We start from the raw sequence: 24,816 nt of genomic DNA on the forward strand, positions 1-24,816 counted from the left end.
TGCATGGAGGCGTTGTTCGGCGCAGAGTTTGCGTACCGCAGGACGGCCGAAGACATCCGCGAAGTTCTTCTTGAAGACAGACCACGTCGAAAGATCGGCTTCGTGGTTTCGAAACCACAGATTTGCCACGTCCGTGAGGTAGAAGAGGACGTTGCTCAGTTTTATGGAATCGTCCCAGCGGTTGTAAGTGCTGACGCGCTCGAAAGAGGCCTGCCAGTCGTCAACGTCATGGTCGTCGGTACCACTGAAGAAAGGTGGGTCACGAGGGCGTTGTGCCCCGGGACAGAAGATGGTGGCAGGAGTGGCAGGGATGGGCGCCGATGGTTGGCTGGGAGCGTCCTGCATGGTTGTGGCCAAAGGCGGTAGCGTGCGGTTCCGAAGTAGTGAGGGGTGTTCGCTAACCGACGCACGGCTGCTACAGCAGCCCACTTCGAACACGGAGAAGCTGCGGCAGCGCGGCCCCAGCAAGATGACTGCGTAACACAACCCTGCGAAGACCAAGGTAGTGTGGCCCGATCTAAGGAGGGATATGTGTACGCTAACCGGTGCATATGCAGCTGCCCTGCCTCTGCACTAACGGACGAACGGTCACTCCAGCTGCAGTGTCTCCTCCCGGTCCTCCGTGCTTGCGAGCCGGTCACTTCGGAGACCAGACACCATACCAGCAGGGGTCCCCTTACCCGCGACGACGCGCGGGCCAATGAAACCCGAGCCGCACGGTTCCACGGAAGACATCCATTCCTTGGACCGTGTGCGCGACCAGGCGCCAGAAGCAATTCTTCACCACGGCCGGTCTCGAGGGGGAGCGCGTTTCTCTCCCTCGAGACCGGCCGTGGCTTCACAAGGGCTCGCGTTTCTCTCTTTCCCTCTCTTGCAAAAGTGACAATAAACTATATATTTTCTATCCGGTAAACGAGTTGAGAAGTTCCTCGCTCACGGTGCTTATAACAACGGGTACCATCGGTGATGTGACGAGTGTGTCTGTAGACTGCAGAGGGTGTGTTCTTCAGCTTTGTTTAGCGTGTCGTGAGGTGTGGGTTTAGCCTGTCTGTAGGCTTGTAGGAATGAGGCAAAGGTGCCGGTGGACGGCAGCATTCCCTCCCGTTGGTTCCGTGTGTCCCAGGAACCGTACGATTGGGGCTCGAGTAGGGGGGCGTTTTGCTAAGAGTATTAGGCCTGATTGATTGATTAGTCCGTTCTTAATATTTCGGCAGGAATTTCGGGAATATGTGGGCACATTATAGGGTTTGGGTTGGTAGCTAGCACTAGCGCAGTGACTGCCTCAGTCGGCGTGAGTAGGGTTGGACGTCCGCAATGACGCGTAGTGGATTTTGCTCTCGTGATTCGTTACGACGATGGTCATCCACCCTTGGCTTGGACTGGCTGCATCCCCGAAGAGCGTGTCCGGGTGATCATCCCATTTCAAGAACAGGCTTTCGGCTCTGGCGCTTCTTCGCATTATATGCCGGATGCATATTTCTTGGTATTCAGTGAACATAGATGCTCTTGCGGAAGCTCCTTCCTTTGGCCTACAGTGTAGGGTAAATGTGAGGTTATCTTGCTCAGATATGTGTCTGGCATGTTCGAGTGATGGCCAGAACTATGACAGTCCTTGCGCCTCTCGCATTTCTGAGATACATTCGCTGCTGCACAATTTCGATTAAGGGACGGAAGGAGATGCAGGGAAAGCAAGTTTACCGCAGAGATGTTTCTCTTATACCAATCTTCCGTTATTTCCTCGAGGCAAGTTTTGTTTTATTCGACAAGTATATCGAATAGGTTAACGTCCCAAAGCGACTCAGGCTATGAGAGGCGCCGTAGTGGGAGGCTCTGGAAGCTTTGCCCACCTGGGATTACAGCCCCTTCTTTAATGTGCATAGCATATATGAGCCCTAATTGCTTTTATCCTTCATTAAAAAGCGACCGCCGCGGCCGAGTTCGATCCCGCATCCTTGGGCACATCAGTCGAGTGTCCTAACCACTGCTCCAACGAGGCGAGGCAAAACAGGGTTGAGCGATAGTATAGGAAAATGAGTTCCTCTCAAAACTCTGCTAATCGTCAATATACCCCTAATGCGCGCTTTACTTTTTTCTTTTTCTTTTTCAGTTCTATAGCGCCTTCTGAAAGTATGCGCTATCATTTCGGCTAGTATGTTTAAAATCGCCCACACACAGCACGGCAACACATGCAAATTATCATGAATATCCAAACAGCATATTGCAGTAGGGACAAGACGTAGCTAGCGACGCCCGTTCATGGCTTGAGCGATCCCCACCTTGCATGAACAATTGCTCCGCAACCACCGACCGGGGCTAGACGTACGCGGATGGGCTCCCGCCCGACGCCGAAAACTGCAAGTCGTTCTTCCCACCGCGGACTCGAGCGGCGCTGGCGCGCGCTTGTGTCCGCGTATTGAGCCAGCTGGCCCTACGGCCTCCCTACAGATTCGACCTTTTCGGCGGGGGACTTGTTGGCGGGGGACTTCCCGATGGCGGTCCAGCCTGCAAGCACGCAGTCAACAAGCGACGGGCACCGACGACCTCCGGCGCTGCATGGTATACACAAACACAATACACACACAATAGAATTAAACAAAGACGTTAACACAGATGACGTGTTAACGTCTTGGCTTAATTATCTTGTGTGTATTGTGTTTGTGTATAACCATGCAGCGCCGGAGGTCGTCGGAGTCGTATAGCCAACTAGCCCGCTCGCAATAGTACTACTAAGCGACGGGCGCAGAAGCTCCGCTGACAGTCCAGACAAGCTGAAAATTCTCCTCTACTTCCGATTCTTCTGCCTCTGTGCGGGGAAATCCGTCGAACGCACTAGAAAAACTACCGAAAGACTCATCAACCGGGCATTCGCCGTCCCAAACTTCAACCCCTTCCGAAAAATATCAAGTCCTCATTCGACCAGTACGTGGACTTGCGCTAGCTCAAGAACTACCCGGCTCGGATAATTTCGATAGAGCTTGTTATGTATAATCGTTTGGTTAATACCTTGTTAAGGAACTAAGCAAAATGATGAACAAAGGACAACTGAGTTTAGTGGCTAGAAAAAATTCCAAGGGTTCAACGCTGCTGAACCAAATATTGAGCGAAAGCATTAGCTGCGGGTGACCGAGCATTGTTCTTTTCCTTCTTCCTCAGCCCAAGCCGTATGAACATGCCTTAGTGGCCTACAGGGGTAACGTGAATGCCAGGATCCTAGCAGGCTGATTCTGACATAACCATCCCATGTGAAACGAGACCCAAGTTGGCAGCTCCTGCCAGCCCACACCCGTGTCACGTGGGGTGTGACGTCACAGCGTCACGTGGGTAAGACGTGGCTCCGGCCGCGCTACGCTGAAGGTTCGAAACCTATAGTAGTATTGCTTTCGCAATAAAAGGAAGCACTTCCTAACGCGATTGGTTCGCACAAAGTTCGTGCAACGACTGCCTGCCACTGAGTCCCCTGACGCCTTTTTCGTTGTCCCCTCTTCCATCCTTGCCCCGAAGACCCCTCTTTTCTCCCCACTCGAGGCTCCGGCGTTGAGTGGGACTTTCCAGGGACGTCAAGCGACTGGCGCGGCCCAGGGGGTCGAGCGGCGTCCTCCTCGAAGCGGCCAGGAGGTCATAAATTAGACCACCCGAATGTCCGAAATAACGGAGGCGGTAGTCCAAGCATTCTCCGCATGGAAAACAGTTCTGTCGCGAACAACGTTCACAAAAGCGCTAGTCTTTCCTGCCAAGACCTGACGAGGGTGAAAGAAAAGTGCATCCTCTGATCTTACGTTGGGTCCAACAGCCTTGTGATCGGCACCTCTTACAAAGGCATATCGGTGAAGCTTTCTCCAATTACCCACCTCACCCTGAACGAGAGCATCCGTAAGCCTTGTGCATGCGCATCCAACCCTTTTCCAGCCACCACACTGAGGGATCATCCACGGACTTAATCCCCAAGACTCATGCGACACCTTCATGGCGGAGGCCGCGCATCAGATAAAACCTCATGAAGCTCTTCGACGCCAGAATTTTCGGCTCTTCGAAGACAGCCTTTCTCACTCGAATGACCCCACCTCCCCCGATCCGTATAGACTACGATGACTGCGAATATTTATGCTTCGCGTACAGGCCAGCCAGGCAGTTCTCCCAGACGTCTGTCCGACACCGTCTGTGTGGGGCTCAGAATTCGCTCCTAGCACATCAAAGCCAGCCCATATGTGGACTGTGTGGCGGTCAGCACGAGAGGGGAACTCGAGAGCGTCTGAAACATCGACAGCGGAAAAAAAAAAAAAAACACGATCCACCACTGGCAATTGTGCCACGAGTCATCAGTGCCGTCAAGACATGGGACCCCAGATCTACAACAGATGGTTCTCAATGGACGATGAGAACCATGAGACGATGAGCAGCCTCCACTCGCGAAGCCCATCCAACTCCAAATCCCGGATGAAGACACAATTGTTCAACACCATGCGAGGATGCAATATCATTGCTTTATTCATAAATAGGCATCTCTAGCTGTCACAGTGGGTCTTCAGTATATGATAAATTAAAAATTACAGAGTTCACAGTATATAATCCTAAAAGGGGAAAAAACTAGTCAGTCACCTTTGTTCAAAAACATCTTGTTGCCTCTACTACATGTAAACACAATTAATGGTGTTGTAAGATTAGAGGGGAAAAAAAGTTTAGTAAAAAGTCAAGGCCTTGTCTAAAAAAACTCACTAACCGAAACACCACTAAATAATGTGCATTCCATACAGACTACAAAAAGGCACTTCAAACACAAGTTATTTTTAGCACACAGTAGTTATCACTGTTTGTTGCATTCCTAACCAGACAGGAAACTATAATTTAACAGCAGAAATATATTAACCTATGCCGAGGAAATTCTGCAAGCAACAGCACTACTACAAAATGGCAAACAGAAGTGTGCCCAAGGCACCAAGGAATTATAGCAAGACATTAAGCTTAAATATAAAGAATATAGTGGTACTCTAGAACGGCTTGTTCAACTACAAAATGATAACTATATGCTTCCACACACAGAAGCCAGACCTTCTAAAACAGGCTACTGTATGTCTCAAGAAAAAATGTAAAGTACAGGACAAATATCAAAGCATACCTTATTTTAAAAAGAGCGAAAAAAGAAAAAAAGAAGTTGCAGTTGTTTCAAAACACTCCACACCAAGAGTCTTGAAGCATAATGTAAAGGGATCATTCTATGGACACCCAGTGATCCAGCACTTTTTCAACCTGCGGGGATATTATTGAAAAAATCTCACAGGTTCCCTACACTTAAAGACTACACTTACCAGCATACTTTTTCTTTTTCCAACAAAATCCATGATGGTCGAAAAAACACTGGATTACTTGGCGTGGAATGACCCAAAGTCTATTTAAAAAGCAGTGTTTGAACTTTCCACTACCGAAAAAAATATGAGGATTGAGATTAATGTAGCACTTGTGAAGATTACGAAGACATTTAGTGCACTACTGACACACACGCACACACACACACAAATGAACAAGGAAAGAACATGCCATGAAGTTAGGCAACCCTCTGAGCCTTTGCAGTGAGTAAAGTAAGTGCAATAAAAATGAGACGGCAACAGTGCACTGCAATGTAAATAGCTGAAAATAATTACAATTATGATGCAGGCAAAACAACAGACCGCTTATATAACCAGCAACAATAAACAATGGTACACAAGCATTAAAACATTCTCCAAAGAGTTATCAGCTTCAGCAAAAGAAAAAAAAAGTGTAAGCTGCCTCCTTAGTAAAAATTAGCACAGCAGTACAAGGCATTGTGAAATGTGAGCAAGTTTGTGGACAATCCAGTCACGAAGCAAGCCCTCATTTCAAGCCCACTCGGCATAAAAAAACAGCACACCTGAACAAATACTATACTAAAGTAAAACTCTCGTGTGCGTTATCAAAGGAAGAAGAGAGAGAACAAAAGTAACCAAACCAAACATGCCTGCTTTAACGAAGTCCTGTAAACAACGCAGTATACAGGGTCTTGAATATTTGAGGCCCGGGTTTTAAAAAAATCCTGTGCAAAATCTACTGCATTATTCGAGCTGAAGTAAGGTTCACAAAGTAGCAAAATATGGTCTATGTTATTTGATAAGTGATTCGACATTGGTACTTGCCTAAATTTTTCAGAATCGACGAAAAACTGCTCTCGGCGGTGTGCACAATTTTCGCAGAAGAGAATAGAAAAGCTGCTTTGACATGGTGCGCCATCTGTCGAACAGCAAGACAAGAGCGCTAATGGGCGGGATGGTGCTTGCCTCAGCGCTCGACAGATGGCGCACCATGTAAAAGCAGCGTTTCTATTCTTCTATGAAAATTGTGCACATCGCCGAGAGCAGTTTTTCGTCGATTCCGAAAAATCTAGGCAAGTACCGATGTCGAATCACTTATGAAATAACGTAGACCATATTTTGCTACTTTGTGAAAGTTATTTCAGCTCGAATAGTGCAGTAGATTTCACATAGAATTTTTTGAAAACTTGGGCCTCAAATATTCAAGACCCTGTATATGTGAACACTGTGCGTTGAACAAATGCAGAAAGTGATGCAGTCAGTCTGGAGATGGCATGCTAGAACACACGAATGTGACAATTCTGATTAAAACAAGTCAACTAAGATAAGAAGTGAAATGGGTCAATGTAATAGAAAGAAAAGGAAGAAACAGAAGGCAAAATTGTTGCTTCTGTTCTTCACAAATTCGGGCCTGCTAATAAATTCCACAGGCACGAAATTCTAGCCATGGGCCAGAGTCCTTCAGAAGTCTTTTGATAGTGTGCTCAATGAAAAAAGAAAAACAAAACAAAAAACAAAAAAACCACTGCAAGAGTTGCCAAGCCTTTGACACAAATCAGAAAAAGCACAGAAAGCTTACATTTCTTATTGTCAGGTTAAAATCCCATCTGTTAACTTGTCACATATATTCTTAACATAGACAAACGTTTTCCTTTGGAACATGCTCTAATAAAGCTCATGGCAAGTCTAGGTGTGGCTGCAGTGGAAAAAAAAAAAAATCTAAACCTGTTTGTGATCGTGGCTTTCGGCCCACAAAAAACAGGCAAAGTTACACTGGGCTATTAAAAAGCTAAGATGAGCTAACAAGGGAGCTAATGCATCTTACATACAAATGAATGCTGTAAATTAAATTGCAGTGAATTAAATAAGTGTATTTATCTGTCTAGTGAATTCCCTATTAAGGGTAAAAACATTCCTAAACTCTGCATTTGGGCACGCATTAGTTTGTCAAAAATGTAATGTGTACTAAACTTCTCTCTGCCCTCGTGTGCCAGTCTGCCCATTTTCTCGAGGCATATTTGATCAAATATGGGTCTTGTAGCCAAGAAAATAAGAAATAACTAGTAATATACCACATGACCTGGCTACATTGGTGAGCTTAGACACATTCAGAATGGTAAAACTTATTGCATTGTTGCCCCATGTAAAAAATGAAAAAGCAACACAGTGTATTAAAAAAACACGAAACTTTAAAACTTGTCAGGAGGCTGCGATGACTTTACACGTATAGCAGAATGTGGATGATACTAATACAGAGAAACTGATGTAATAAAGTGTGCCAAGCAGACAAGCATTCCTCTTTCCCACCCACAGTCCACACAAAACTACAAAATAAATGCATTACCTCCTTTCATACACCATGCTTCCATTATCGAAGTGTCATGTGATATGCATCTAGTATCTATCACTATAATGGTAAAAATGCAGCCCTAGCTACTTAACCACGAATAAAACATAATCAGGAAGAAAACCTAGCCCTTAGTGAAAGCATACGCTGATGGCTGGTCATGTAAACAAAAAAAACATTATTGGAGGCGACGAATGTATACACTTATTGGCACAGTAAACAAACTTCCCACACTGCATCCAACCAAGGATGAGATGGTGCTATAACAGCAACCACCAGACGTGTTTGCAAGAGCTTAACCCATTAAAAAAAGTTCTTGCTAACATGTGGCAGCATAGCACACTGTAAGGAGCCACACCTCGATTGTTTGGGAGGCACAAAATCCCTCAGGAAGAGGCTGGCGACAGAAGGTTTGTCTGCTGGCACCCACAGCTGTCCGAGCTGCCAGACCTGGAGAGATTTACGCTCCGCTGTTCCACCCAGATGACTAAACATGGGCTGCCTCCGCTTCACCGCCGCTACTCCTGCTGCCTGACCTGGGGGCTGCGAACGAGTCCCTTGTGCAACTGACTGCCACATGCTGCAGCGCCGAGGCCTGCGGTGGACACCACCGTCAACCCTATGCCTCTGTTCGGGCCGCAACTGGAAACCATCGACTACGTCACTGCCCACTCGCCGCATCTCCTTGACGTGTGCCCCCCCATTCGCAACGCTCATTCAAATCTTGAGTGGACTTTTCTTTTCTTTTAGATTTCTTTGTCTTTTGCGCATGCATTCCTTTTTTCTTTTTCCATGCGTGTTTACATTCTGGTATTTCAAAGGTCAAATCAGTGTTGTTTTTTTCCTTATGCCACCGCCTCGTGCTTTCATCTCACTGTGGTATGATACCAGAAGGTACTTTTTCCCCGCAGTTTTCCCCTCATATCTCACATAAAAGTAACGAGAAATGGTGAATAATGTATTTTTTCAGCCACTACATGTCAACAGCAGCATCAAGCTGACACTGTGCCCCGCCGTAGCGTGCAGTTTCTCTTGCAAAATAAAATGCTTTTCCTGCTTGCTTAAATCCTCCTAGACAACCACAGCAAGAAAGAATGCCACAGCTCTTGTTACACTCGAGTGTTGTGCGGTATTCTGTAACAGCCACGATGCTGAGCATGAAGAAAATTCTTGAGAAGCCCCTGGAGCCCAGTTCCTAACTGCACCTGTAATAGGATCAGATACCTGGGATGATGTGTTTAACCACACCATGCATATCTACCATGCATAAAGCAAAAACTAAGGACAATGAAACCTATTGCGTCAAAGAAGCATTTGCAACCAGTCTCAGTCAAAGAAAAAAATCCCAAGGAGCACCTTACAGCTACTTGCTTTCCAGTATCAAGCTGTCATACACTACATATAGAAAGAAAGACATGGCTAATTTCATTTCTTCTTTCAACACCGACACAGACAGGAGCTGTTACATGAACATCTCAGACAAGCTATTGTGTAACAATACATTTGAAATAAAAAAAAAAGAGAAATGCATGAAGCCAAGAATCCCTAAAAGAACATAACTGAGAGAGCAAGAGGTGTGCACGACACAGTCCTCATTACAAACCATAGTGCACTGCAACAGCATCAAGAGAAACCTTCCCGTTCAAAGATTAGGTCGACAGCAGAAAGGATGTTGTCAACGCGGACCGCTGGCTCCTTGAGACCAACTTCGACAGGAAGAAAGTCGCGCGGTGTGTGTTCACAGGTGTCATCGTGCAAGTCCTCGTTGTACACTCCCGTGTGTACCAGCACGGAAATGCAGCTCACGGCACCACAGTTCCCCACCATCTGTGCCAAACAGTGAATGGCCACTTTTAGCACCCAGAGAGGCTTTGAAGAAACAAGGGCAACATGTGCAGCCAATATCACTTCATCTCTTTTTTTTAAGGCTTGAGGTCGAGTGCCCGTTGATGAGTGCCTAACAACTGCTAGCATGAAGCAGAATTTATGATCAAAAGTAGCTCAGGGGCCTTCTACATAGTATGCGACATAAAGTGCAGTGTTACAACAACACAAAAACTATCAAACACTTCATGTTCATTAGGTTTCACAAAAAAAAAAAGTAATGAAACTTCCTGCAGCGAATTGATAAGCAGAACCTTTTACTGGCTAACCTGCACACAAAGCTGGTGTACCAACTATTTTTTTGAAATGCATCACATAGAAACATGGGAAATGGTTGAGAACCACCAAAAAATGGTGGTGAGGCTTACCTCAGCGGTAGTGCGAGCATCCTTGGACATGGTGGAGTTCAATGTCTGGCGGGCAGAGTTAGAGCCGGCTGCCAGGATCGCCTTGGAAAAGTCGTCTTTTCGTCGACGCTCCAAGTAGCGGTTGTACAGATTGGCTCCATAAATGTCAGTGTTTATGTTGTCCCTTTAAATCAGAAAAAAAAGAGAAAGAAAAACAGCAGGAAACAAGTAGTTGAGCTACCAAAGAGAGTAACACAAAATGGCCCAGGCAGAGAAAAGGTAGTGGCATTGTGGGATTTAACATTCCAAAATGTCAAGTGGGCAACGAAAGACACCATAGTGAAGGGCTTCTGATTAACTCACCAGCATTCTTTGACATGCATTGACACTGCACAGTTCATGGGAATTTTCGCCTCTATCACAATGCAGCCACGACCTTCCTATCCCATGGCCTTGGACTAAGCAACCAAGTGCCACAGGCAATGCGGCCAAAGTACATGCCTTTGAAGATGATGATGATGCTCGGGGCCATACCCTTTCCAACGGGTTGGCACCAGAACTGGTGCACAGGCATCAACACAAAAACCATATGTGAGGATGCTGCGCCCAGACGCGGCAGCCTCTAGGAAACAAACTGGATGACAGTCGAGCAGACGACACTCAGACGCTACCATACTACTGACGCAAAGAAACAGTATAATGGAAGATGAATGCAAGGCAGCTGACTAATAAATGCACATTTTGTACAAGCACGTGATAAGAAACAGAACTAAAACGAAAGAGAGAAAAAAAAACACAGCTTGAGCTAGTAACGTTGTCTGCTACATGGCCACCGCTGTTTACTTGGTGTCGCTTTGCCAAACAAGGGACGTGCTTGGGACCTTATCCTGTTGATCCCCATTAAGTACACGCAAAGACGTGGCAGTGGCGACATCATATTGCACACTTTCCATGTGGTTCCTATAGGAGCGACGCATCGCAACACTGCACAAACTGGTTTGCCACTAAGGGCATGCGGTCGAACCTATGTGTTATGCACGCAAGTTGTCCACGCATGCACGGACAACGATTGGACGTCACCGGACGGCACTCTATATATTACGTGTCGCTTTTGAGATGTGTTTCTGAGTACAATGCGTGCGTTGAGCAGACGAGCTCATGTATCTTTTGTACTTGGGTGCATTGAGCAGGCGAGCTCATGCGTCTTTTGTACTCAGGTGCCAACGTGCATCTGAATCCCACCCACAGTCGGCACTATTTCTTAAATTAAAAATGCTGACAGAAATCTAAAAGCTCAGTTTGCGGTAAGCGCAGTTAGCGGCATGACAGCCGTTTGGTCTGCCATGTCGGCTTACCGCGGCTTCGCGGAATGGCCGCGATTGATGCTGTTTGTGAACAGAATATGCAGCACACGTCAGTTTATGTTGTCACCAACTGCGCCGGTTGCGAGGTCAGCAAACTGTTCACGAAGAAACGAAAATACCAGTTTTAAAAGTATCTGCAGCTCTGATGGAGCTGAAACTTTGAGGTTAAGTTGCTTGGCACGTCAGGAATAGGATGCAATAAACAGTTCATATTCCAAAATGGGTGTCTTAAACAGTGATACAGGAGCTATGAAAGATGCTGTATTGGACAGCTCCATCACACAGCACTTGGGCGCTTTTTACATTGCGCCACCATTAAAATGTGTCTGCCCTAGTAACTGCTACGATAAGATAAAAGCATCACATTGTGGCAATGCAAAAAACTTGCTCATCCATCGTGCATCAACACAAAAACCGTACAAAATCACGACCCTTACATATTATGACCCCATGTTCAAGCATTTCCATCACACTTCTATTATATCTGTAACCCCTACTGCTGGCCAGCAGTGCAGGGCTTCTGTAGCCTCGTTCTGAGGTCGAATCAAGCAAGGTCACCACCCAAAGTTAAAGCCTGCACATGAGACACAACCAATGGCAACAGCCAGCATTAGTCAGGGTGGCGCAAGTGTGCATCCAAGCCCACGACATGCTACTGTAGTGTCAAAGCAGTAAAGATGCCAATGCAGAATAGGTTCCTATTTCGAGTATCCATTCTTGCTGACCTATCTGCTTGACTCAGCAGCAATTGCGTGCACACTGGAAGTCTCTTTGGCCATCTACTTTTGGACAGACTGGACCTGACCCCTCGGCTCCCCGACCTTACTTAATGGCATTTACATAGGAAAGCTGAACACCTAAAGTCTAACAAGATTCAGTTGGGTGTGCATAAATGTCGCTCATGTGGTGCTCTCAGTTCCAAACTTCACATGGAAACTATAACTGAAACTACACCATCAAAATGACTGCACGCTTTGGACCATCTTCTTCATGTTCAATCTGTGCCCGCGTTAACACTTTCCTGCCTGCGCCTATTCCCATCGATAGCACGCTATCGATGGTTTCACGATTCAAATTTTCCCCCTTTCGAATTGCTCCTCGACGAGTGGCGTTATCCAGTGGGAATTAGAAGAATCCTTCTTTCAGCTTCGCTTTTGGTTTTATAGTTTTTTCCACTGTGCCGCACCCGTCCAGATGGTCTCCGGAGTCAGGTGATCGGGGCTCTTTGTTACATGATGGCATCGACGTCGCATGCTGCTGCTGCGCGGTAACACCGCATTTCCTTGGAAGTTGACGCATCTGAGTGCTCATCTGTGGATGCTAACAGCATTCAACTCTTCAGACTTGAGCACCGACAGTGAAACTGGGTCAAACCGACACGGAACGTCAATAGCCATGCCCTGACAAGTCTTGCTTTCACCCCCGAAAAGTTCCGCTTTTGCTGCGCACTGATCAGAAGAGATCAGTGTTCTGAAGGTCACAGGTGTTACCTGCGGAGTGTCAACGTCTTTCGGGCGGGATTACTTGCCGCCCTGAGCGCAGAGAGTCGTGTTTTCCGCTAGAAGACAGCCAGAGGTCGACCTCGACTACTGTTTTCTTTCCGAACTCAGCAAATGCTGTACACAGAAAGCTAGAATTTCAAATTGCATTGGTTTTTGTTTTAAAAATGTATACATTAAAATTTTTTAATGTTTTATCTGCGTCAAGAAACTTTAATGCTTTTGTGCGTTTGCTTTAACTAGAATTTTTTTCTGATAGGTTCTTTTTTTGTCACTTGCTCAATAAATATGTTGATTACCACTAATACCATTGTGAAGAGGAATTTCTCCTCTACTGTCGATACTAGACACTCCTGTACCAAGCAAGTTTTGTAAACAAAAAATGTTAATGACGCCATCCGAAAACCACCGCTTTTCCCATGGGCAGGAAAGTGTTAAGAAGGAGCGTGCACAAAGATGGCAGGGCAAGAGAAAAAACACAGAAACAAAGTCACGCACCCGATTGCGAACAAGCGGCGAACTGGATGTGTAATGCCCAGCCTGAGGGCCTCTTCCTGAACACAGGACTCTGCATGCAGGTACGTTATCTCACTCGGCTTTCCAATCAGGGCAGTGTAGATCATGTCTCTGCCCGTTACCTTCTGCAAGAGTAACATCAACACAGCACAGTTCTGCTGCCATAGCTGCACATGTTCGCACTAAATCAGCACAACAGAAAATACAAAAATAATTGGCGCTGGTGTACCTTTAACGCATTTAGGACATATCAAAAAAGCGCTACAATAAGATGTAGATGAGCAGTCTGAGCAGTCTCCCCTGAATCCATGCCAAATTTTACTATTTTTGAAATGACTCGGAGCAGACTAACCAAATCTACTAGTGCCCTAATATCTTGAGGACCTACCTCTTGTTCACCTTCTGCTTAGTATTGATGCCTGGCGCTACATGTCTAGTTTTACCAACTCACCCCAGACGCAAAGCTACCTATAACTGCGGTAACTGCGGCCGAGTCACGCAAAGGCTTGAAAGTGCGAGTAGTATTGCTTTCGCAATAAAAATTCTGCAAAGCTTTCTCTCTCCCGTTCGTCCCTCTTTTCTGGTCTTCATTTGCAACAGCACTTACTATGCATGCGCCGACAAGCCAGCTCAGCATGTGGCAGACAGACCATCGGATGCTTTCTCCAGTATGTATTGTGAACCCTCTGTGCGTGGCGGGTGGTGTGCGACGTGTGTCGTGCTGAACGTGCGCTATCACGTAAGCTATCGCAGCTGCGGACATTAAGAATTTGGATTAATCAACGAAACTATGTGGTCAGCTGTGATCATGACGCCGGCTTTCAGCATCATTCACTTCAAACAGCATTTGCTGCTATCGCACATTCCAATGATTTTGTGGCAGTGGACGGCACCAGCCCCAAGCGCGACGTGATAAATCGAACCAGGCTTGTGCAATCAAGCCATCAACGGGCACTCTACCATATTCGCTCCCCGCCACCACAGGAGCTAATGTTAAAAGATAAACACACTGTGACGTTATCACCGCGCAGTATCTAGGTGCGCTGCCAATAAATGAGCTGTGGAATGCGATGGTGCAAAACGAAAAAGTGCGCCACTGACTAACGCATTTACTGCGAAAGCAATACTACTCTAGGTTTCGAGCCTTCAGCGTAGCGCAGCTGGTAGCCACGTCTTACCCACGTGACGCTGTGACGTTACACCCCACGTGGGCTGGCAGGAGCTGCCAACTTGGGTCTCTCATTCCACATGTGACGGTTATGTCAGAATCAGCCTGCTAGGAGCCTGGCATTCACGTTACCCCCTGGCATTCACGTTACCCCTATAGGTCACTAAGGCACGTTCGTATGGGTTGGTTAAAGCGGGGCTTTATATGTGGGCTGAGGAAGAAGAAAAAGAAGAAGAAGAACGCTCGGTCACCTGCAGCTAATGCTTTCACTCAATATTTCGTTCAGCAGCGCTGAACCCTTGTAATTGTTTTTTTGTTTGTAGCGAGAAAAAAAAAGACAGACAGATAACTTGGTACAGTTGGACCTGGATATAACGAAGTTAACAAAAGTTCGCAATTTCTCATTACATGCAGGTTTTCGTCAGATGCAGGCTTTGTATGAATGCTCGCACGAATGATGCAGAAACTAAACCGAAAGGCTTTAGATATCAGTGAAAGTAAACTCACCCTTCAGGCATTTATTTTACAGTAAAAAAACTGCGTAATCTCTGCTTGTTTCCGCGCGAGCGAAGGAACAACACAGTGCTCCAATGAAGCTAAATCATGTAATGCTCCTTTGTCATCGCACGAGCCGACGAAACGACGCAATACGTCGATTGCGTTCATCACCTCCTTCGCGGTGGGCACGTCACATGGATCTGGCTCACAGGAACCATCATCACAGACATCGAGATTTTGCATGTTTTCGGCAAGTGCCTCATCATTCATTTCTTCCGTAGCGACGGCGGCGCTGTCGGCAAACAAAAAGTCGCTCAGGTCGATGTCGTCGGGGACACCACCTTTGCTGCGTAGCTCATCCCATGCTTCGGCCACATCGGATAAAGCTGAAGTCTTTTCTTCCTCGTCGTCGGCACCAGCCTGCATGTTTTTTGTAATCCCTGCCTTCATAAAGCACTTCTTAATAACTTCTGCCCTGACTTTTTGCCAGGAGGCAGCAAGCATTTCAACTGACTGATAAATATCTATCTTCAGCTCCCATTCCAGACGGATGTTCAGAAGAAGCTTCTGTATCAGTCGGCGCCGGTAACAGCATTTAAAACTGCTGCTGATTATTCCTTTGTCCAGCGGCTGTATCAGTGATGTGCAATTAGCCGGGAAGTAGTGCAAGTTCGATGTGAGACAGCTGCAGGCCTTCAACATGGTGCGCAGCGCAATCGTCCAGAAGAAGCGGCCTTGCCGCTTGACATCCTGGTTGAAGTCTTTCAGCCATTCAGAAAATATTGCCCGAGTCATCCACGCTTTAGTGTTCTCCATGTATTTCACAGGCATAGGCTTCGTCCCCTTAAAGCACCTGGGACAGGCACTTTTTCCCACAACTAGCTGGACTCGCTTGTCAGTGCCGTCGAGGTTGGTGCACAGTAGAACTGTTACGCGGAGTTTGCTCTGCATTTCGCCGCAGCAGTCATCTCCTTTAAGTGCCAGAGTGCGGCCTGGAAGCATCTGATAAAAGAGAGCCGCCTCGTCGGCATTATAGATTTCAGCCACTTCGAAGCTGCTCAGTATTCCAGGAAGCGTGTCAGCCACTCACGAAGCAGCAGCATCGCTGTCTGCAGAGGCAGATTCGCCGCAGATGACTTTCGCGATGACATTGTGTCGGCTCTTGAAACTTTGAAGCCACCTGTTGCTTGCTTTGAAGTCATCATGGCCCAAGATGCACGCAAAATCCTTCGCCTTCTGTTGTAATATCGCTCAGCTTATGGGCACATTTCTGGCTCGCGTGTCCAAAAACCACGTGAACACTGCCTTGTCCACATCATCATATGTTGACAGTTTGAATCTTTTCTTAGCCTTTTTTTCAGGCTCCACAGTACTTCTAATCTTCTCTTCCACACTCAAAATTGTTGACAGGGTGCTCGCTGGAATGTTGAAACGAGCGGCGACGTCCTTCTTCTCGCCCGCGGAGACTGCATTTAAAATGGCAAGTTTGTCTTGAAATGACAAAACTTTTCGTTTTCTGGCCGTTGAACTCATCACGACGAACTGACGCCGCAGATACAGGCGGAGCCCCATGAATAGGCAGAAAAACTGGCCTAGCACTTCCGAAACACATCTGGCGAACCAACACTGCAAATCCGCAGACACACAAGACGTGCACAAGACGCAGAACAACGGACAAGATGGCGAATGCACAACATGCGCAAAAATTGCATGTGCTACACGCACTTACATTACCTACAAAGAAATCAACTGCAGCCACAAATGCCACCTGGTGTTGCACTACACTACCAACGCCTGAGGAGGCTGCTGCGTTAGCCACAGAGCGGCGCTAGACTATCATCATCATCACTAATTTTGCTTGATTTCTGCGATTACAGGCGTTTACGTAGCTGCTGGCTTCTTAGAGTTCTAATATTCACTAAATTATTGCCTTTCTTCGGCCAAATTTTCAGTAAAAGCTAAAAAAATAATGAGTGATCAGCTTCACGAGTTCGTTACAGTAAGGTTGAACGCCGCAACGCCTTCGTTACATAGAGGTCGAAAATACATTGGCTTCAATGGGTGTGGCGTTGGGGAATTTAAAAACCTTGTTAAATTCAGGAACTCGTTGCATAGAGGTTCGTTACATCCAGGTTCAACTGTAGTTGGTAGGGGCGAACGACAACAGCGAGTTGCTAGGACAGAAGGTTCGTTCAAACGTTGTGACGGCGGTGTGCCCCATTTCGACGTAGAGACAATGTCATACCACTAGACGTCTTCTACACCCGAATGAGAATGGTCAACAACGAGAGGCAAGGGGCGCTCATACGCGAAGCGATTCCCCTAAGGCACAAATAAAGCTGAAACCATATAGTAAACTATTATGTGCAAAAGCCATGTCTTTAATTTAAAGCCGAACCTAAGCGTAGCCATGCAGATTGTTCTCACATAACTCTAGGCTTAACTACAAGCTAAAGAACAGTTTATTTTTTCAAATTCTTGGCGGAAAAAGTGGAGGGCAAGTTCATTATTCGACTGGGTTGATTACTCGACAAATGCGGTATCATTTTTTACTATTACAAATAGCGTTTCAAGCATATTTCTGTATATCAAATTATCCAAAATAGCACAAATCAGCGTGAATGACAGAAATTGCAGCCCCTGTATCAATCAAAGCTTCAACCGGTAAACCTTCAGCGATAACAGCAATCACGTTATACGGGCGATCAGGAGGACTTTTAGTAAGGTCGCAGAGTGCAGTTTGACCTCCGGAAACTGCAACACTTAGTTTTCCGGATGGCGGACAGGGAGAACGGTTGCGGGGCGGAGAGGGGAAACTGAGCGACGGTATGGGGATGTGGACCGGCGTCGGGATACATGGTTCCCACGAGGCTCAGAGGAAGATACTGGAGGTGGGGAGGATCGTCGAGGTGGGCTTGGAATAGACCGGCATTGATAATATGAGGTTGAAGGCATGTCGCATTCGAAGGTGTCGTAACCACGGCGCTCGTTCTGAAGGCGGCGACGACAGAAGCGGGATATATGTCCTCTAATACCACAGTAATAGCAGACTGGTCGGGGGGGACGCCAAGGTGCGTAATTGGGTTGTGTAGGTTGAGCCATCGCCATTGCATTGACGTGATTGTATGTTGGTGCTGGTTGGGGCGGGGGAACCAAAGAAGGGCAGGATGCAGCGACGTGCGCGTAGGTCGGCGCTGGGCGGTTTGCAGAAGGTTCGGTTGTCATAGGGCGGCTGATGGTAGCTAACTCTTCTTTAATCATGTTACGGAGAACGGCGTCATTAGGAGGTGCGGAAGTATGATCGCAGCCATGTCAACAGAAAGGATTGAGGGCTTGAAGCTCCTCGCGGATGATTGCTCGAATCATTGCCCGCAGATCAAGGTCAGCAGAGGTCGGACCAGTTGCGAAGCCGGGCTGTAATCGAGAGGACTGCAGCTGGTCGAGGCGTTGACAGGTCGCACTAATTGAATCAACACTTGAAGGATTCTGGGCAACTAAGGTGTGATATGCCATAGCATTGATCCCTTTTAAGACGTGGTGCACACGTTCAGGTTCCGTCATGGTGGGGCTAATGCGCCGACAAAGTGCAAGAACAGCCTCTATGTAAGACGCATATGATTCATCGGGACCTAGAAGGCGGGAAGCGAGCTTGTTTCTCGCGATCTCAGTCCGAACTGCCGGGTCGGCGAAGTATTGGCGGAATTGCTGTTTGAAAGTGGTCCAGTTAGTAGTGTGGGGTTCGCGATTAATGAACCAGTTTCTGGCGACCTCAATTAGATAGAACGAAACGTCGAGGAATTTTAAAGCATCGCCCCACCGGTTATAGGCACTGCAGCGTTCATATGTGTCAAGCCAGTCATCCACGTCTTCGTCACGACGACCAGCGAACAGCGGTGGGTCGCGTTGACGTGTGGGCAGAGTCGGAGGCATCGGTGCAGCTGCGGTAGAGGGTCCGGCCGGGTCGGGATTGCTCTCGGTGGACATGGTTATGGTGGTAGTTGCCAAACGGCGACCGGAACGTAGCTCCAGCGAGAGGCAGCAAGGGGATCGAATTCGACCTCCACCACTTGTGAAAGAAGGCTAGGTTGAGACGGCAAGGTTGTGACGGCAAGGCCAGCGATGACTTGTCTAGCGTTTTAATCCGGTGACAAAACCCAGGCGCGTGCCGGAGCCGGCGCCGCGGGACGATGATGATGGTATGTACAAATGAAAGAGGAAGATCATGGCATATACAAATCAAAGGACATCCACGGAAGGCTCACAATATCAACTATTTTCTGATCCCCTTCAAATTCGATATAATTGGGTACGACAGGCATCTTATTTTAAATTACTTTTGGGTAGCCTCACCATAATATATGTATCATGATGCTGAACATCAACTAGGGCCTGTATCTTTTGTTCTCTCTCTCTCTCTTGTATTTACAGGCTTGTTTACCATGCCTTATACAACATGAAAGTCCCCAACATGTATTATGCACATATTCTTATTTTTCAGGCCTCTAATTGTCACGCTACATTGCTAATTTTGTGTTTAACCAAAGGAAAAAAACAGCACTAAATATTAGACAGAACACACAGAAATACGAACGGGACAGCGCCTGTCCCGTTCGTATTTCTGTTGTCCCGTTCGTATTTCTGTGTGTTCTGTCTAATATTTAGCTCCGTTTTTTTCCTTTAGTTAAATACAATGTCAGACCAACTAGCCCAGCAAGAGATACTGTGTACATTGCTAATTGTTATCAATAATTAAAAAAGATTGTTAATTTTCATAAACTCTGCATAAGCATTACTCTACAACGAGTATTTTTTTCTCGTGTTTGATTCCTTTATCATATTTCACTCTTTCCATTAGTTTATCACATGTCCTTTCTACAAGAACCGTCATGAGACTGACAGAATTTTAAATAAATAAATATATTAGCAATGCACATGAGAAAGTGGGACTAAAAATCATATGTTGAGCTAGTAGGACAACAGATGCAACACACTAGGATAGCATTACAAAGCATTGACAGGAGAGGCCTGCACCGGAGTACAGGTATAAGAGCACATCTGAAAACGTGGCTGGCTGTCAGACCCATGGCTGCTGAGCAACCTGCAGATGTAAGAGAGCCAAAGTGCTCAGGAGTCGACAGTCACTATAAAATGGCAGAAAAACAAGTTCTAGTCTAAAAATTACCTTACCTTGTACAAATTCTCCAAACAGACTAGAAAGGCGCCGTGGCCAAACCTGCATGCAGAGAGAGAGAGAGACAGAAAAGAAAGGTCGCCACTAATAAATGAGAAATATAAAATGCATCAACGAAAACAAAGTGCACATTTAGAAAGTTGACAAATTAAAGAATTTCACTCTTCCATCTCTTGCTTCATTTTGCTTCTTCAGTTAGCAGCAATACCCATATCAGACATCACCACACTGAATGTAACTATTAATGCTACTGTATACCAGGGCCTGTATTCAGAGTTTGCGTCGTTATCGAAAGTGTCGCTATCTTCCCGACCTCGAGTCATCTGATTGGTGGAAATGCCGGAACGTGATGTTGCTACCTCTTCCAGTTCCGTAGTGGCACCACCCAGTTCCGCGTTTAGACCAATCAGATGACTCGAGGTCACGTGAATAGTGTCGTGACGCTGGGGCTAAGTCGACCCGGCCTTCACTTGGTAGCGTGCAGAGACTCCGGGTTCATGAAGGATTGAATCTTCGAAGTTGGTAAAATATGTACAAGCAGGTTTAATGGCACTTTGAGAAAACTTATTTACATGATTATTTACATGAAGAAGGGCACATCAGCAAAATGGCAAGCGTTAAGAGTTCATAGCGAGAAGCGTCTGGATGAGCCGTTTACCCAGGGCTCAGAGCGTCATTTCGTGCTCTGCAATGTCCTTATAACCCCCTATGTCCAGCCCCTCTCTGAAGATGCTGACCAACCAGTTCCAGGGCACGCCCCTCAGATATCGGCATCCAATCGAACGCATCACTGCACTGATGGTCTGATGCACTGACTGGTCCGGCATTGTTTCGTTGGGCGTGGTCACTTGTTGGCGGGTAGAGCTTGGGAACGGCGAGGAGGTACATTTCTATTCTTCAGCAAAGAATCGATAGGCTGGTTCCTTCCTTGGATTTCCTTCTCAGAAACCCAAGTGCACGTGCGCGCTGCATACTGCTCCCAGCATTGTCCCTTTCCAGCAATTGCAAATCTTTCCTGCATTCCCGGGAAATCCTCTAATGGCCGTAATCACCTTGCTCCTTTCTTGTCCTGTACGTCAGCGGACGTGTCACTCTGTCGTCTCCTTTGGACAGTAGGCATTCCTCACTGACCATAGCGCTTCTCGACGGGAAGGTTGAACAATTGAACGAAAGCACTTCCGGCTATTTCCCACAGGGCGACATTTCTTTGTATTTTTCTAGACATTCCCTTGACAGGGCCAATTTGGCATTTGCAGGGTCTCCACAAAGCAAAACAGGCTTACACAAAAGGATTCATGGAAACAGGCTCACTTAGAGCCCTTGTACTAACAGCACATATCCACAGCACTTATCCATGCCCACAGGCGAACAATAAGCGCGCAAGTGCGGATGATGCACGGTCATAACAGCCTGTTGAACAATTGAACGAAAGCACTTCCGGCTATTTCCCACAGGGCGACATTTCTTTGTATTTTTCTAGACATTCCCTTGACAGGGCCAATTTGGCATTTGCAGGGTCTCCACAAAGCAAAACAGGCTTACACAAAAGGATTCATGGAAACAGGCTCACTTAGAGCCCTTGTACTAACAGCACATATCCACAGCACTTATCCATGCCCACAGGCGAACAATAGAGCGCGCAAGTGCGGATGATGCACGGTCATAACAATGCCGACACTTCGATAACGACGCAAACTCTGAATACGGGCCCAGGTTCCCGTCCAGCGGAGAACCCAACAGTAGGAGCGTGTTGAGAAAATTCGCATAGGCCAAAAAGGTCTCCTATCTTGTGTGAAATGGTGGAATTGAAAAGTAAATGAGTTGCATTGAAAAGAAAAATTACAGAGGGTGAGACGAAAACCAAACCCAGGACACCTGGATCCCGAGTCAGGAAAGGGTCGCGCTAAGCCATGCAGGCACATTTATATGGCCTGGTTCAACGAGGCTTTACATCTATGCCTTATGGTACTTACAAATGTACGCTGATGAGTATGTGTAGTGTTAGAGAGGCAATTAAAAGAGTAAGCACCACCTTGCAAGCATGCACTAAATCACTAAAGTGCACGAGATTTGAACCAAAAACCTAAATTATCATTGCCATGCTTAGAAGCACCATTTTGCAAACATTAAACAAAATACAAAATGGCAGAAGATTTGAACCAACAGTTTAGATTGCCACAGGTATGCATGGAAGTGTGTCATGAGTGCATGTCTGTGAGGGGTGGGTGCACACGAATGAGGATCAACAAGGTTGGTTGGTTGGTTGGTTTGTGGGGTTTAACGTCCCAAAGCGACTCAGGGAGATGCTGATGGAAGCCACTCACGCTGTCGCATCATACCCCCAAAGGATGAAGTTTCTTTGGCTAGTCTGTGGGGATTCACAATCCCCGATATTATAGCGGCAGCATGTAACTATGACACGATTTACGCGTGCTGTTAGGGAGGTTGGCGGAGGAAAAGGCGCACTAGCCACTCCCCACTGCCTCCCAGTTTCCTGCAGTGGCGCTGCCGTGGGCTTCCCTCTTACCTCCCGGCCTAACCGTGACACCTTCTCTCCCTGATCAGAGTTGAGGAGCGCTTCTGTCGCAACTCGCTCGGGGTTCTTAGGAGGTTGAGCGCGCACGCACGCGGTTCATGATTTCCGCTGGGGAGACCACCACCATACGCATCTACCGCTATGAGCCGTGAGTGCGAAGTCATGCCAGGTGAGCAGAACACTCCTCTCACCTCCTTGCATGTGCTTCCCATTTTGGTGGGTTTTTATTTCATTCCTGTACACGAGCGGGACGTTCGCTCGCTAAGGCGGTTGTATTTGAGTGTTCTCTTGCTGTGTACTCGAGCACAATAAACCCTGTTTGAGTATGTAACTCGTTTTGTACGCTGATTGTGATTTGTCTTGTACGCTGCTTGAAGCAAAGCCTTTGGAACCTCCATGGAATCGGCCACAGATGACAAACAACCGTCCGCTACGAGAAAAGCGCAGAGTTCAACATTCGGTGCAAGAGGCGGAGCCAGATCATTACACAGACACTACAGGGGCACTTCAAGCTTATGTAAAAGCAAGCACTGACTATGAGAGCTTATATACTACCCTCATTTGTCCATTGCTTCCCGACATACGCCACATATGTTCATACAGAACAGAGGCAACGCACCTTCCTTCTCTAATAGCAGAGCTCGTTGTCATTCGCGATGGTTTGTCCATATTAGGAGACAGCCTATATGCTGCACCCCAGACCATTTTGATCTTGCATACAGAATCTAGCCAAGCGGTCCGAGCATTACGGAGTATAGCCAATACCTTCGACATCAACAATATCTGCAATATTGTGCAAACATATCCTTGCCCTGTGCGTGTGGTGTGGGCTCCCCACACTACGCTCCGTCTCACAGAAGCTGATGATGTGTCCTGTTTCCAGAAAGTGACATGCCTCTGCCTATGTTAAAGTTGTCCGCGAAAGGTGCCGCAGTGCCTGCGAAAGAATTTCTTCGCCGCTCCACGCGTGCTTTAATTCCACTGTGTGGATCAAACCTTCTCGGCGATTTAACTCGCCGTGAGGAGGTGGCACTGAGAAGAGTCCGCATGGGTGCTGCGTTAACACCTGCTGTAAAATCTTCCTGGACCACCCAGACTGCTCCCATGCGCCCTTTCTGCCCTGCCCCTGCTATGGAGGCCACACTAGACCATTTCCTAACAACTTGTCCTGGTCTTCGCGTGGCCCGCAAGGCACACCTTAGAAACCACTCTTACCACCCTACCAGACCGCCCGACACAGGGGTATGGACACATGGCCCACACCACCGAGAGCTGTTGGCATTCATTGCTGCCACAGGCCTGTATCAATATATTTAAACCCTTATGCCGAAGGGTGAACTTGCGCAATTAAAAAAAAAAAAAAGAGTATGTAACTCGATGTTTGTCCCCTCTGGCTCGAACCTGCTGCAGTAGACTTCTCGCACCGCGGGTTGGAGGTCACAGCTTCCCCCCCCCTCGTGGCGCATTCTTTTGAGAATAACCCCCATAAGGTTCAACGTTCTAAAGCAACTCAGGCTGTGAGAGATGCCACAGTGGAGGGCTCTGGAAAGTTTCAACCACCCTGGGTTCTTTGATGTGCACCGACATCGCACAGCACACTGGCACCTTGCTTTTTGCCTCCACAAAAAGTGGCCACAATGGCCGGGATTTGATCCGGCGTCCTTTAGTTCTGCACTATAGCCACTCAGCCAAAATGGCAGGCGGAGGAAGAAGAAGAGGGGGGGCAGAGGTCTTGCGCCTCACCAATTTTTTATTTATTCAATCTAAATTCAATCTTTCATAATTGCATTCCAAGGAACAGAGTAGCATACAAATGTTTTATCTGGTGGCTGTGCAAGCACGTCAGGATACAATTTAATAAAAAAGTATCCAACTATAACCACACAAAACATCTGGCCATTTTTCATTCTTGTTAAGCGCATAAGAGGTTATTAATTCAAAACTGCACTCAAGGAACACTAAGAAAAATTCAATCCAAGTTTTGCACTTTGCAGAAAATTGATCTCATAGCTCTTTTCTGACATGGTGACATATTTGAAAGAGAAAAAAAAAATAAAGAACAAGAAAGAAAGCAATTATTGCCAGAGAAAATAGATTTCAAAATAAAACGTTCTTTTTTCACCACCAGATTACAACTTGTGCAAG

The 24,816-nt window shown here is 46.8% G+C and overlaps 1 protein-coding gene across 6 annotated transcripts in view; it reads right to left on the reverse strand.

Moving 5' to 3' along the window:
- Positions 1-4,461: 4,461 nt before the first annotated feature.
- Positions 4,462-24,816, reverse strand: part of LOC146207157 (haloacid dehalogenase-like hydrolase domain-containing 5) — a 52,867-nt gene continuing 32,512 nt past the window's right edge. For all 6 annotated transcript variants that reach the window (XM_084604858.1, XM_084604929.1, XM_084604703.1 and 3 more), the window contains exons 7-10: positions 20,132-20,177; positions 13,261-13,403; positions 9,921-10,083; positions 4,462-9,495 (exon numbers count right to left, since the gene is read on the reverse strand). In XM_084604858.1, the coding sequence (XP_084460984.1) occupies positions 9,292-9,495; positions 9,921-10,083; positions 13,261-13,403; positions 20,132-20,177 (556 nt within the window). In that variant the 3' untranslated portion in view covers positions 4,462-9,291. The remainder of the gene's footprint in view (positions 9,496-9,920; positions 10,084-13,260; positions 13,404-20,131; positions 20,178-24,816) is intronic.

The sequence above is a fragment of the Amblyomma maculatum genome, chromosome 1 (assembly GCF_055883805.1).
Source record: "Amblyomma maculatum isolate TAMU_Amacu chromosome 1, ASM5588380v1, whole genome shotgun sequence".
Classification (NCBI taxonomy): Eukaryota; Metazoa; Arthropoda; class Arachnida; order Ixodida; family Ixodidae; genus Amblyomma; species Amblyomma maculatum.